The 14,565-nt window shown below is 46.1% G+C and overlaps 1 protein-coding gene across 1 annotated transcript in view; it reads right to left on the bottom strand.

Annotated features, from left to right (window-relative positions):
• JARID2 (jumonji and AT-rich interaction domain containing 2) overlaps positions 1 to 11,910 on the bottom strand; it is a 285,876-nt gene extending 273,966 nt beyond the window's left edge. Inside the window, exon 1 of the mRNA XM_074398471.1 lies at positions 11,482 to 11,910. Within this exon, the coding sequence (XP_074254572.1) occupies positions 11,482 to 11,910 (429 nt within the window). The remainder of the gene's footprint in view (positions 1 to 11,481) is intronic.
• Positions 11,911 to 14,565: the final 2,655 nt, after the last annotated feature.

Raw genomic sequence — 14,565 nt, 5'->3', positions numbered from 1 at the left:
TCTCGATCTCTTGACCTCGTGATCCACCCACCTCGGCCTCCCAAAGTGCTGGGATTACAGGCTTGAGCCACCGCGCCCGGCAATGTTGTATTTTCAAACTCCCAACACAGGGCCAGAACATGGTAAGAAACCAAAATATGCCAGCTGTATTTAACTGAACAGTCTTCCAAGCCACAGCCCAAAGGGGTCTTTGCAAACATATAAAGCCCACCTCACAAACAAGGCTAAGATCACATATGGGAACATTGTGATTATGGGTCATCTTTATTACTTAAGTATCTCTATGTCCTCACAACAAAAAGCATTTCATACATACAAAGAATACCACTGTACAATTACCCAAGTCTCTCCCTTTCCCTTCCCTACCAGAGCTGTTCTGGCTAATAATACGTTGTGTTCCTGGAGCAATTTTGTTTTACAAAGTGCTTTCACATATCTTATCTCATTTAGTTCTAAATGTCCTGAGAGAGGACACGAAGAAAATAGAAACTTAAATAAAACTCCACTGACATCTTTACTACTCGTTACAAATGCCTGTATTGGTTTTTAAAAGCCAACAAACCAACCAACCCACTGGCCTAACACGAACTACCTGTGGGACCGTAAATTAGTATAGCCTCTCTCCAAGAAAGTAAGGAGCTAGCAACGATCAAAACACAGGCACTTCTGAGTCAGTAATTTCAGTGAAGAATTTAGAGTCAAGTGAAAATAGATACATGCAGAGCAGGCTGCAGGCATCATTTTGTACAAGAGCCCCAAACCTGTAAAAAACCATCCCAAAGAGATGAGTCAAGAAAATGGTGGTTAATACTAAAAATTAGCTGGGCATGGTGGCGTGTGCCTGTAATCCCAGCTACTCAGGAGGCTGAGGCAGGAGAACTGCCTGAACCCAGGAGGCGGAGGTTGCGGTGAGCCGAGATCGTGCCATTGCACTCCAGCCTGGGTAACAAGAGCGAAACTCCGTCTCAAAAAAAAAAAAAAAAAAAAAATGGTGGTATCTATCAATCAACTGCCTTGAGGCCATTAAAAATCACTGTCTTTGATTACCATGACAAGTTATAAATGCAAACAGCAGGTATTAAAAATACAGCACTTAAAAAGAGTATGAGCCCACATATATAAAACCGAATCTACAAGTGGAGGAATGCCCGGTATGAGATTTCAATGATTTCTATCTTTTGAGTACTTGTCTGATTTGAATCACCTCTTAACCAAAAAAGGCCATCTGCACAATAGTAAAATGCCATTGGCTTAATTAGGTATGGGGATTACATGTGGATTTTATTTTTCCATGAAAATGAATGAATTACTGTAGTTACCATGGATAACTAAGAATCCCCCTGAAAGAAAGAAGTATTTCCAAAGGCAGTAACAGACAGGGCCTTCTACTGTATCGGGCCCCAGATTTCATGCCCCAGCTGTCTCTGATAAAATGTGCAACCACAAGCAGGTCACTTAACAACAATACTAGAAACCTGAGGAATTCTCAACTGTAAAATTATAGTATCCAACATTGTGATCAGTTAAGTCTATCTTTTCCCACTAGATCCAAACCAATTCCCTCCCACTACTAAGTAACACTTGAAATACTCCACCACAAGTTTGAACTCAAATATTCCTCAAATGTATACTATGTATTAGACATTAACACTGACCTACACGGACATAAATTCAGCCCCTACTCTTGTGGGGTTAACAGGGTGAGAGATATGTAAGCAAGTAACTCCAGCACCTAAACATCAAGTGTGAGACCAGCCAACAGGGAGAAATAGCTGGCTCTGCCAGACTGACTCAACAGGGTGGCAGGCTTCAGACAGACACCGTGAGCTCCTCAGGTAATCCATTCACCAAGCAAGTGGAGGAGTGAGACGCTGGGCTCAGCTGAAGCCCAAGATGTGTGAACTGTATCGGTGGCAGGATAAGCCCAGAGTAGAGCAAGGGCTTTTTATGCCATGCTGAGGACAAACTTGGTTTAGACTCAATCCTGAGACAGCCACTGAAGGACTGTGATAAGATCATGATCAGATTTGCAAATTCAAGGACTATGTCTTCTTTAGTTAAACATCTTTGTGCACAGATTCAGTGAACTCCAATCTTAATTCTCAATCTATCCCTCTTTCCATTTCACCACCCAGGTGTACTTGGGAGTCAAGTGTTGGCTGATACAGGACGGGGTGGAAGGTGATCACATCACCTTCTAATCCATAAAGCCTTGTTCAGTATCCCAAAGTGCATCTGTTATTTGCTATCCACTTGCTTTATTAAGAATCAAAGTGCAGAATTCATTTGATTCATTTATATCTGAGTCAGCTAGGAAGGCCGCCGGCAGGACTGATGTCTCCAAGTTGGTGATTTCCAACTGTGTAATAATACCTTGAGCATTTGTGCAGCAGTATGCAGTTTACAAAGTGCTTTCACATCAAAAATTCCCCTGCTTCTCCCAGCAACAAGCCTGTGAAGTGCATGAAACAAGTTGTCCAGATGAGGAAATAGCTCAGCGAGGTTGTATAGCTTGCCTGATGTTACACAGCCAGTTTAACACAGGGCCAGACTTGAACTAGACTCACATGCCCAACCTTGCCCATTACCACAGAGGTACTCCATATAGTCACAATCCTGTCCAAATCTGAGGCTTTCGTTACTGAGGTCCATTTAGTAGAAGTAATAAGGCCCACACACAAAGCACACAAGTCTGCTGCTGAACAGAATAAGTATTCATTCAGCCCCCTTCTGCAAACCTATAGAAAGACTAAATGCAAGAAACACATGCTCACGCCTAATCCCTTCTCATTTCCTCCTGGCACCTGTTTCTGCCCCGACAGGCACCAAACACTCTAACAGCTGGCAGAAATGAGAACCAAGAGATAATACACTACTACTGCAGACCAAGCTCTCACCAAAATGGTGGTTAGGAAATAATGGAAACAGAAACACCCAGATTTTAAGAGATCAATAAAATCGGCGCCAAAAGATGTCCCACATTCTCATGATAGATTCAGTCACTTAAGATACCTAGGCTGGGCCGGGCACGGTGGCTCAAGCCTGTAATCTCAGCAGTTTCGGAGGCTGACGCGAGCGGTTCACGAGGTCAGAGTTGAGAGCAGCCTGACCAACACGGTAAAACCCCGTCTCTACTAAAAATACAAAAATTAGCTGGGCATGGTGGCACGTGCCTGTAATCCCAGCTACTCAGGAGACTGAGGCAGGAGAATCACTTGAACTCAGGAGGCAGAGGTTGCATTGAGCTGAGACCGAGCCACTGCACTCCAGCCTGGGAGACAGAGCAAGACTCTGTATAAAACAATAAAAAATAAAAAAAGATACCTGGGCTGCTGTCCAGGTAAATCAGGTCTCCAGGTAGAGAAGAGTCACACAACGCATCCTTTTCACTCCTTCCCTACTCCCCGCTCAAAAAAAAAGTTACTATTAATAATTCCTGCCAGGCACAGTGGCTCACACGTGTAATCCCAGCACTTTGGGAGGCCAAGGCAGGTGGATCACCTGAGGTCAGGAGTTCGAGACCAGTCTGGCCAACTTGGTGAAACCCCATCTCTACTAAAAATACAAAAATTAGCTGGGTGTGGTGGTGGGTGCCTATAATCCCAGCTACCTGGGAGGCTGAGAGACTTCGTCTCAAAAAAAGAAGAAAGAATTCCTAGTTGACCATTGTGCATGAAGGATGACCCATACTGGGAGTATGGAGGGGCAAAACTGTGCCTATGTGTTTTTTTTTTTTCTTTTTTTGAGACAGAGTCTTGCTCTGTTACCCAAGCTGGAGGGCAGTAGTACAATCTCAACTCACTGCAACCTCTGCCACCCCAGTTCAAGAGATTCTCCTGTCTCACCCTCCGGAGTAGCTGAGATTACAGGTGCCTACCACCATGCCTGGATTTTTTGTATTTTTAGTAGAGAGGAGTTTCACCACTCTGGTCTCCTGGTCTCCTGACCTCAAGTGATCCGCCAGCGTCTGCCTCCCAAAGTGCTGGGATTACAAGCATGAGCCACGGCGCCCAGCCCTGTGGCTATGTATTTTGTTAACCTTCTAGGACCCCAGTACATAAACATTGCTGTTGATAATACTTCAGTGCTCACTGGCCTTCCTCTTCATGGGTGATGGAGCTTGACAGACTTATAAAATTAGAACTTAAAATCCAATTGAGACCTTTTAGGCAGCACCAGCTCTCAAGAATAGCTCTCAACAACTTCTAGCAGTAGGGTTCCTCTTTCTCTAACACCCGCATCTGTCCTATGATTATGTAAGTAATTATGTACAATGCCTCATTAACACATCTGGACAGCCTTTGTTTAATGGATGGCCCAGCCCCTGGTAAGGACTCAGGGCAAATGATTTTCCCAGTGCTCCATGGTCCCCTAGGCCTCAAAGTCAGGGGCAAAGACACAAGTACAAGAAAAAGTCAACAGCCCTGGGAAATCAAACCGGTTCCTGGAAGTCTGGACAACGGCAACCCACGCTGGGTTGATACACCCAAGAATGTGGTGGGGGCACCCGTAAGACTAAAGAGCATAAACCATCCAGTCCCAAGGGACACGGGATCTCAGCTCTTCTTCCAGGGATGACTCAAGGAGACAGCCAGCTGGGGATAAGGGGGTAGCTCCACCAACTGGTGCTTCAAGAAACAACACACACAAACACGCATGTGAGACTGACTGACACTCCTGACGAAACTGCTCTCGTTTCCCCAACTTTCTCAGGTGAAAAGCCTCTCCAAAGGCTGTCAAGAGCCCCTTTTATGACCTTTTCATCTCCCCTTTTTGGGGCTCCACTGATCATTCATTTTACTTCTATTTCCTCTGAACTCAAAAGTGGGGAGGGAATACAGAAAACTAACCATCTGGCTAGTTTTTCACCTTGCTTTTCTCATCTGTAAAATGGACTCAAAAACACCTTTTCTTGGGCAAACTCACAATGTGGGTGGTTATTTCAGAATTGACTGAGTCCTCTTTTCACAATACCATTAAGAGAAGTGGGTGTTAGGGTGGGCGCGGTGGCTCAAGCCTGTAATCCCAGCACTTTGGGAGACCGAGGCAGGTGGATCACGAGGTCAAGAGATCGAGACCATCCTGGTCAACATGGTGAAACCCCGTCTCTACTAAAAATACAAAAAATTAGCTGGGCATGGTGGCACATGCCTGTAATCCCAGCTACTCAGGAGGCTGAGGCAGGAGAGTTGCTTGAACCCAGAAGGTGGAGGTTGTGGTGAGCCAAGATCGCGCCATTGCACTCCAGCCTGGGTAACAAGAGCGAAACTCCGTCTCAAAAAAAAAAAAAGAGAAGTGGGTGTTATATGGCCATCTGGAGGTGTTTTCTACAATCCATGTTTTCTGGAACATTTCTTCAAATGGATAAAAGAGACCCAGGACAGGTGGGCAGCACCCTTACAACAATAGCGAAATCTGTGGTAAAAGTGGAAAAAACAGAGACCCAGAGTGGTCGTGGAGCTGTGGCTGCTCACACAGGAACTACCTAGACCTTGCCCTCTGAGACAATGTACATGGGCTCTTTCCTACAGCCTAAGAGGGCTAGAAAGACAAAAGCCACCTGCAAGAGTTGACAGGGGACCAGGTGCAGTGGCTCACGCCTGTAATCCCGCACTTTAGGAGGCCAAGGCAGGGAGATCACGAGGTTAAGACTTCAAGACCAGCCCAGCCAACATGGTAAAACCCTATCTCTATACGAAAATTAGCTGGGTGTGGTGACAGGTGCCTGTAATCTCAGCTACTTGGGAGGCTGAGGCAGAAGAATCACTTGAACCCAGGAGCCAGAGGTTGCTGAGATCATATCACTGTACTCGAGCCTGAGCGACAGACTCTGTCTTGGGGGGGTTGGAGGGGAATGAAGTGACAGGAACAAGAAGTCCTGGAAACAGGATTCTTCCACCAAGAACAAAATGACAGGTCAGCTCCACTTTTAATAATTTTATTCTTGGCCAGGCGCAGTGGCTCACGCCTATAATCCAAGCACTCTGAAGGCCAAGGCGAGCGGATCACCTGAGGTCGGGAGTTGAAGACCAGCCTGACCAACATGGTGAAATCCCATCTTTAAAAATAATAATAATACTTTTATTCTGAATCAGAATTGAATTTTCAGAATCCTTATTTAAAAACCCTGATACAGGCTGGGCGCGGTGGCTCAAGCCTGTAATCCCAGCACTTTGGGAGGCCGAGGCGGGTGGATACGAGGTCGAGAGATCAAGACCATCCTGGTCAACATGGTGAAACCCCGTCTCTACTAAAAATACAAAAAATTAGCTGGGCATGGTGGCGCGTGCCTGTAATCCCAGCTACTCAGGAGGCTGAGGCAGGAGAATTGCCTGAACCCAGGAGGCGGAGGTTGCGGTGAGCCGAGATCACGCCATTGCACTCCAGCCTGGGTAACAGGAGCGAAACTCCGTCTGAAAAAAAAATAATAATAAAATTAAATTAAATTAAATTTAAAAACCCTGATACTTCCAGAAGGGTACAAGATTGTCTGAAGTCAAGAAAGCTTAAAACCTAGAAGGATAATGAAAATAAAATCTTGCTCACTCTAATTTTCTACGAAAATGTAGACAGACATCATGGAGTTCCCACCTCCTGGAATAAAAGATGCCTCTAAGCATGAGGCAAGTATGGAAAAGGTTTATGGACAAAAGAAATTAGAAAAACAGGCCGGGCGCGGTGGCTCAAGCCTGTAATCCCAGCACTTTGGGAGGCCGAGGCGGGTGGATCACGAGGTCGAGAGATCGAGACCATCCTGGTCAACATGGTGAAACCCCGTCTCTACTAAAAATAAAAATTAGCTGGGCATGGTGGCACATGCCTGTAATCCCAGCTACTCAGGAGGCTGAGGCAGGAGAATTGCCTGAGCCCAGGAGGCGGAGGTTGTGGTGAGCCGAGATCGCGCCATTGCACTCCAGCCTGGGTAACAAGAGCGAAACTCCGTCTCAGAAAAAAAAAAAAAAAAAAAAGAAATTAGAAAAACAAACACTGGGGCCTGGAAAAGCAATTGAGGCTTGTTTTAGGAAGTCACAGAAATAAAGAGTACAGTTATCTGGAAGACAGAAAGAAACAAAAGATAATTGAATACATGAAAAAACGTATTCAATTGGTCTCATTTTTTAAGGTTATTTCCAATTTTTTAATTTTTATTTTTATGAGACAGAGTTTTATTCTTTTTGCCCAGGCTGGAGTGCAATGGCACTCACAGCTCACCACAACTTCCACCTCCCAGGTTCAAGCGATTCTCCTGCCTCAGCCTCCCGAGTAGCTGGAATGAAGGCATACACCACCACACATGGCTAATTTTGTATTTTTAGTAGAAACGAGGTTTCCCCATGTTGGTCAGGCTGATCTCAAACTCCTAACCTCAGGTGATCCGCCCACCTTGGCCTCCCAAAGTGCTAAGATTACAGGCATGAGCCACCGTGCCTGGCCCCTGGTCTTATTTTTATTAACAGGTAAGGCTTAAGAATTTGAAATGGAACAGACCTTCCACAATATCTCCTAAATAAAACAATATATAATTAAAGTTGCCAGATCACAAAATACAAGCTTCTGAACTCCATGAATTAGGTACAGCATCACTAATCTTTCTGCTCCCTGCCATGCAGTGAATGGCACAATTATTCTAACTCCAAAAGTAACACAATCACCTCAGTAGGACTACTCTACACTGATCCACACTTTACCTAAGCTACATGGCATGAAACAGACAGGGAGTCCCGTTTAGCATTCGGGGATTAAGGCTAAACACAGTTTGAAGCACTCTTATGAGGGATGACAAGAACCAGAAATAGGTTAGTTAATGGAAACAAGTTTTTGTTAGACAAGAAAAAAAAATTTTTTTAAAAAAAGGATATTCCTTAACATTTAACAGACAAAGACAAATATACTTTTAACACCAGGTTTTTCTGACACCAGACCATGAGTCTTACTTCTCCTAGTATTCCACATTATACTGTTTTGTTTGTTGGGAAAGTCTGGGCATAACTGAAGTTTGGTTCTTAAAAGGGAATCACTTGCAAAGCAATGTATGTGGACAGTCCTCACAGATTTTCCCAAAATATTATAAACGTCTGGCCCACATCTACTTTAACACTTGTTTTTCTTAGTAATTGACTTTATCAAGTCTTCTTCAAAACATTCAAAATAAAAGTTTTCACTGAAACTCTTTTTCACTCGTTTGAAGGTTGACGTAATATTTAACTGTAATTACAATAAACAACCCAACTGGAATAACCAGATTTGGGAACAAACAACTGACACTTAACTTAGCAAGACTTCTGGGTGAAAGCCAAGGGGGACAGAGGCATATCCCAGAGCTGCCCAGTTTTGTCCTACAGTATCAGCCAGAACATTCTGGAGCGAACAGGGCAAGTAGGTTAGGTAAGTAAACGGTGATTAGGAGCTCAGCACAGTGTTTGTGCCTGCAGTTCCAGCTACTAGGAGGCTGAGGTGCGAGGATCGCTTAAACCCAGGAGTTCTTGACTGTAGTGCGCTATACCAATCAGGTGTCTGCACTAAGTTCAGCATCAATATGGTGACCTCCCGGGAGTAGGGGACCACCAGATTGCCTTAGGAGAAGTGAACCAGCCTGGGCAACATAGCGAGACCCGGTCTCTTAAAAAAAAAAAAAAAAAAAAAAAAAAAAAAAAAAAGGGAAAAAAAGGTGGTTAGGAGAGCTGCTACTACAGTAATGGGAGCAGGGTGGAGGGGAAGTGGACCAGTAACAACAGGATGATCAGAGCAATGCAGCCAGAATTTAAAGGTCAGGAATGTGAGTCCTCACACCATAAAGAGCAAAGGCACTAGCTTAAAAAGGCTCTCCAGTTTAGCCTTCACCAAATGTCTTAAAGGACTATGCTTAGTATGACATTCCCATGTCTTCTCTGAAATGAAAACAAAAAAAACCAACAGTTCCATTTTGAATGTAATTGACACCAATTATATATTTCAAAAGATCTTCTTGTTCTGAAGGAGGGAAGTTAAAATAACCTTCGGAGCAGGAGATATATATATATAAACACTGGGATTATTGGCACTTGGAAATGCGTCAATAGCCTTCAGCCCAGCAACAGGCACTGGTTTAACCCACTATGAGGAAACAGCCACCATATATGCCAAGTACCAAATACTTCTATTTCCTATTTGGGCCAGTGGCTACAGGGACACACGAGTTAAATATTAGCCTCCTACAGTAAAATAATTACCTGAATAATAAACCAAGTTGGATTACTTTTCGACATAATTTTTTTTTTTTTTTTTTGAGACGGAGTTTCGCTCTTGTTGCCCAGGCTGGAGTGCAATGGCGCGATCTCGGCTCACCGCAACCTCCGCCTCCTGGGTTCAGGCAATTCTCCTGCCTCAGCCTCCTGAGTAGCTGGGATTACAGGCACGTGCCGCCATGCCCAGCTAATTTTTTGTATTTTTAGTAGAGACGGGGTTTCACCATGTTGACCAGGATGGTCTCGATCTCTCGACCTCGTGATCCACCCGCCTCGGCCTCCCAAAGTGCTGGGATTATAGGCTTGAGCCACCGCGCCCGGCCTGACATAATTTTTTTCTTTCAAATTTTTTTTTTTGAGACGGAGTTTCGCTCTTGTTGCCCAGGCTGGAGTGCAATGGCGCGATCTCGGCTCACCGCAACCTCCGCCTCCTGGGTTCAGGCAATTCTCCTGCCTCAGCCTCCTGAGTAGCTGGGATTACAGGCACACGCCACCATGCCCAGCTCATTTTTTTAGTATTTTTAGTAGAGACGGGGTTTCACCATGTTGACCAGGATGGTCTCGATCTCTTGACCTCGTGATCCACCCGCCTCAGCCTCCCAAAGTGCTGGGATTACAGGCTTGAGCCACAGCGCCCGGCCTTCTTTCAAATTTTTTTAGTGACACTTTGAACTTGATTGTATCTTCCTTCCGTGTTGTCCCTAAACAGTAACAGGAGATCAAATGCCACTGCCCTCCACTTAACACAGAGCAAGATTTTACACACTAGAAACAAGTAGCAAGAAAGCCACGTAAAGATCCCAGGAAAGAAAAACTACAGCAATAAAATAACGTGCAAATTTCCCCACCACTCCACCAACTGTGAAATAGCCTGAACGATTTGTCTAAAATGACAAGATTTAAAGCAAAAAAACTTCATAAATCAACCACTATATTTGTGTGTTCTTCTTACTTTCTTTACAATTTTATGTAGCTGTAATTATAATAAATCCTACTGTTGAACCCTATAGCCAAAACTTCTTCCAATTTTTAAATCACATACTTTCAAATTATAAAATTAAGATACTTAAAACTGACGGCCTAATGGTACAAATTCGGCTTGAGCTGTCCTAGAAAATCAAACTGGCAATTTGTTTTCATGCTAATTACATGAATTATTATCTTCAGATGGCAGAGATTTTCTATTTCAAACTGATATCTGCTAGAAAGCAAAGATCAAATAGTAATGAAGCCCTAATATCGTATCTGCTGTTCTCCCTAGGAATAACCAAGCAGTGGAATGATGGAAATGGCAGAAAATACCCATAGAGCAAAACATGGAACTGTTTTTATTGTCGAAGTGGATTGGGGCTTTCAAAGGCAAATGTTTTCAGTTATTTAAGGTATTGCAGTGGGAGTCGTGCCCAGCACAATTAAGACAGGATTACATTGCAATTTATGACTTTCTCAAGGACATCATTTATTATGAAATATAACAATCATTTCTCCCAAAGCCTACCATCGACAATCACACCCCCAACTCTGCTTTGCTAAGGTAATAAACTAAATGGCAACTCAGCAGGCATCTCTGGCTTTTGAGACCAATTATGGGAAACGTGCTGCCTACAACCAGCTCAAGTAATAATGCCATCTTACATATAAAGAGGCATAGTGCTTTACATCTTCCGTGCACATGATCTTTTCAGTGACTTTGTTAAGTGGCAATGGCAGGTATTTTTCCACTTTATAAAAGAGAAAACAGAATGCCAGCCTCTGGTTACCTTGCTCAGAAGAACTAAGCCCAGACCACCTTGAGACTTAAAGGAGTCCTGCGCTCTCCTCAGTACACCTCGGTCCAGTCCCCCAAAATTACACTCAGCAGGCACAGAGCCGGCACAGCAAAAGAGAGCCCCCCACCATGGTACCGCAAAGCTTCCAGAAAGAGCAACAGACGCTGCTGTGCAGCATCACCATGAAGGGCATCCGGCCACATCCTGCCGAAGCATCCCCAACACTTCAAGTGACAAAGTGGTCAAATCCACAATGCGGTCCCTCCAACAAAGCAGAGCTTTCCCTGAATACTTTCATTTCTTTCCATAAGCGGCGGAGGTGGGGCACATGTACCACGCTAGCAATGCAACACCATCAGGAGACCTGGAACAGAGGAAAACATTCCTGCAGAAAGGAGGCGCCTCCTCCCTGCTCCCCACTTCCCAACTGGCATCACAACAGGGTCCAGTGACACTCCTTTGGGGACCAACGGCTCCCCAGCGCTCACCTGGTAGGAAGCGCGACGCTCCGGAGGGGAAGGCAGAGGCCGAAGGTATCTTCCTCCTCTTCCTCCTCCCACGCCGCAGCCCGGCTCCGCGGCAGCCCCCGCCCCGCACCGTCCTCCCCCGGCAGCCCCGCCGCGCCTGGAACCTCCCGCCCGACTTTTGACGTCACGGAGGAGGAGGGGAAGGTTCCACCCGGGCCCGTCCCTTTGTGACGTCACAATGACAACAGAGCGCGGCCGGGAGCGTCCGGGAACCGAGCGCCGCGGGGGGCGGAGGGAGGGAAGGAGGGCTGGGGCGCCAGCGAGCGGCGGGGGAAGAACCCGGGGGCGGGGAGGGGGTGCGCTGACGTCTCGGCGGCTTAACCTGTTGCTCTTGAGAGCGCGTCGGAGCCCGCCGGCAGGGCCGCGGGAAGCCGGCCCGGCCGCCGCCATGCTCGGCCGTGCGCACGGTCGGGGGCGCCGGCTGCAGCTGTGCGCCGCGCGCCCCCTCCCCGGCACGCCCACGCCTCCGCCCCCCGCGCTCTCCCCTCCCCGCGCCCCGCAGGCCGCACCGCCCCCGCGCCCCACCCACCCGCCAGCCTGCCTACGAGCCGGCCCGGGTAGCCCGGTGCCCGCCTGCCTGCGAGCCGGCCTGGGGACGGTAGCCCGGTGCCCGCCTCGCGCGCCCGCCCGGAGTCTGCCCCCTACAGGCCGCGCGCGCGCCCGCCGGCCCAGCCCCGGCACAGCCGGCCGCGACCCCGGCGCGCCGTCCCCTCCGCAGCCAGACCGAGCACGTCGCTAACACCTCTGTTCCCGGAGCATTAACTCGTGCCGTGCCTCCCGCGGCCGCCGCCAGCCACGGTCTTACAGCCGGACGCCCAGACTCGACACGATCCGCTGACCGCCCGCAATTTTAAAAACCCACCCAACGCTGCTGTCCACCTCAAGAAGGTCCGGAATGGGAAGCGGGGTGGGGTTCTCGTCCAAGTTCTACCCCATTTGCTTTGTGGCTGCATCCGAAACGGACGTGCCCCGGGAAGACGTCCACGCTCCGAGGCAAGGTTGCCTCCGTGCAGTTTCTACAGCCGGAGTTTAAACTAGTCCTTTGCATTCTACCCAGCCCTCTGCAATGCGGATGTATTTTAATTCTTAAATTCTTTATGAACAGCTTTCTAAGTTGGACTTGATTATCTAACCTTGCATTTCTTTCAGAGTTGAAGTTGACGTGTCTAGATAAGAATCAGCTCTCTTGAAGGAGCATTCAGCTTTTCCATTAAATATATTTTTTACAAAACCAGTGCCCCGAAGGTCATCTCTCATTACACACACCACAATGATCAAAAAGGGAAAATATTAACACCAATCTGTCTACTCAACTTAAATAAAACTTTCCTCTTACGCTAAGGTATGTTCATTTGGCCTTTTTTGAAAAAATGAGTTCTTTAAAGCATGCAGCTAATCACAGATCACTGGAGTGCATATTTAGTTAATCCCTCGGTCCCCCTCTTTCCTCCCTCCCCTCAAACTTAAAAAAAAAAAGGCACCACACACAAAACAAAAACACTCCCCATGCCAATCAAAACGTAGCTGTACTATGCACAAATTTAACTATTCCAAACCATTTAAATCTCTGTATAATCACCGAATTTCAGAAGCCCAGTTAACAAGGAGAAATGACTTGTAGTTACTTACATATGTATTCACATACACACTTGAAAACATTAGCCATAGTGTGTCCTTTTCCCCTAGAACTGGAAATCATGAATTTTTTAAACAAAACCAGCCTCATTATTAAATTAAAGTCAAACCCAACAAATGCATTCGCTGTAACATGATTCCCAACTGGTTTATGTTGCAAACCAGATAAGCCAAAATGACCACAGACATTAAATTTAATGTGCCAGTGCAAAGAGAAGATCGCCATAATCGGACCCTCGATTCCAACTTAAAGGGCTTCCAACACACATGCGTTACACGATTTTTCCAAATAACATTAATAATAATAACACAGGCTCATTTGCATGCAAAGTGCAATACGGGGCCAAATCCGCTTGAGAATGCAGTTTAGTTACATTACCGCAGCCCCCGCCACCTCAAGCTCCACCAAAATCCCTTGCCTTTCATCTAAAACTAGATTATGGTTGTGTCATTCGAGGTCAATTTATTTACTTGAGGTATCTCTACACCAATCTGTTTTTTCAGCCAAACGAGGCAGACACCACTTTGCTTGAAAAGCCCTCTTTCAGAAAAGAAAGAAACAGCCTTATCGGACGCTGTGTTTAAAACCCTTCAGCTGCAGAATTATCTATAAACTTGACATTCACAGCCATTGCTTAAAACTGCAAGTCAAAGGATGTGTTGTTAGGAGCACTTACATATTTCTTCTGAATGATATTCCTCTTGGGTCTTTCCTTGCTCATTCTGAGATCCAAATGCTGATTGCAAAAGGGGACAATTGCTTCATGAATTTAAAGCCGTCAGAAATTTGCAAAAAAATATCCTGGTGGTTTTTATTGTTGGTGGTGGTGGTTGATCTTGTAATCCGACTTTTCTTCCTCTTCCCCCAAAGCCAGATTCGCCTTGAAATAAATCCGAAATTGGGAAGGAAAAAAAAAAAAGAGCCAAAGACGAACGAAGCAAACAAAAAAAAATTCACTTTAGTAAAACACTCATAATGGAAAATTTCCCCCGAAACACATACACACACACACACACAAAAAAAAAACCGACGCCCTTCACTCCCCCCCCTTTTTCCTCCAAAAACTACATCAGCGAAACGTGAAGGTCCTTAGTGTCTGATCCGTAGTTACATCTTGGAAAAGAAAAGGGAAAGATAAATAAAAAATGTTGGAAGTCACGTTTGTGCTGCAGCAGCAGTGCGAGCAGAAGAGTCAACTCCAGCGGCGGCGGCGGCGGCGGCGGCAGCACCACAGCGAGGGCTCGCCGAGTCTCTTTTTTCCAAGCCCCCTAACCAATGAGAGAGAGGCTATCCAGCCCAACTTTAAATGGACTCTGCTTTTATACAAGTTAGGGCTCCTCGGATAATTCCCCGCCAGGCGCCAGCCGAAAACTCCCACCGCTCGGTCACCAGGCGCCCGCTTAGCCCGG

The sequence above is a fragment of the Saimiri boliviensis genome, chromosome 4 (assembly GCF_048565385.1).
Source record: "Saimiri boliviensis isolate mSaiBol1 chromosome 4, mSaiBol1.pri, whole genome shotgun sequence".
Lineage (NCBI taxonomy): Eukaryota > Metazoa > Chordata > Mammalia > Primates > Cebidae > Saimiri > Saimiri boliviensis.
This window is presented reverse-complemented; position numbering and strand designations above follow the sequence as displayed.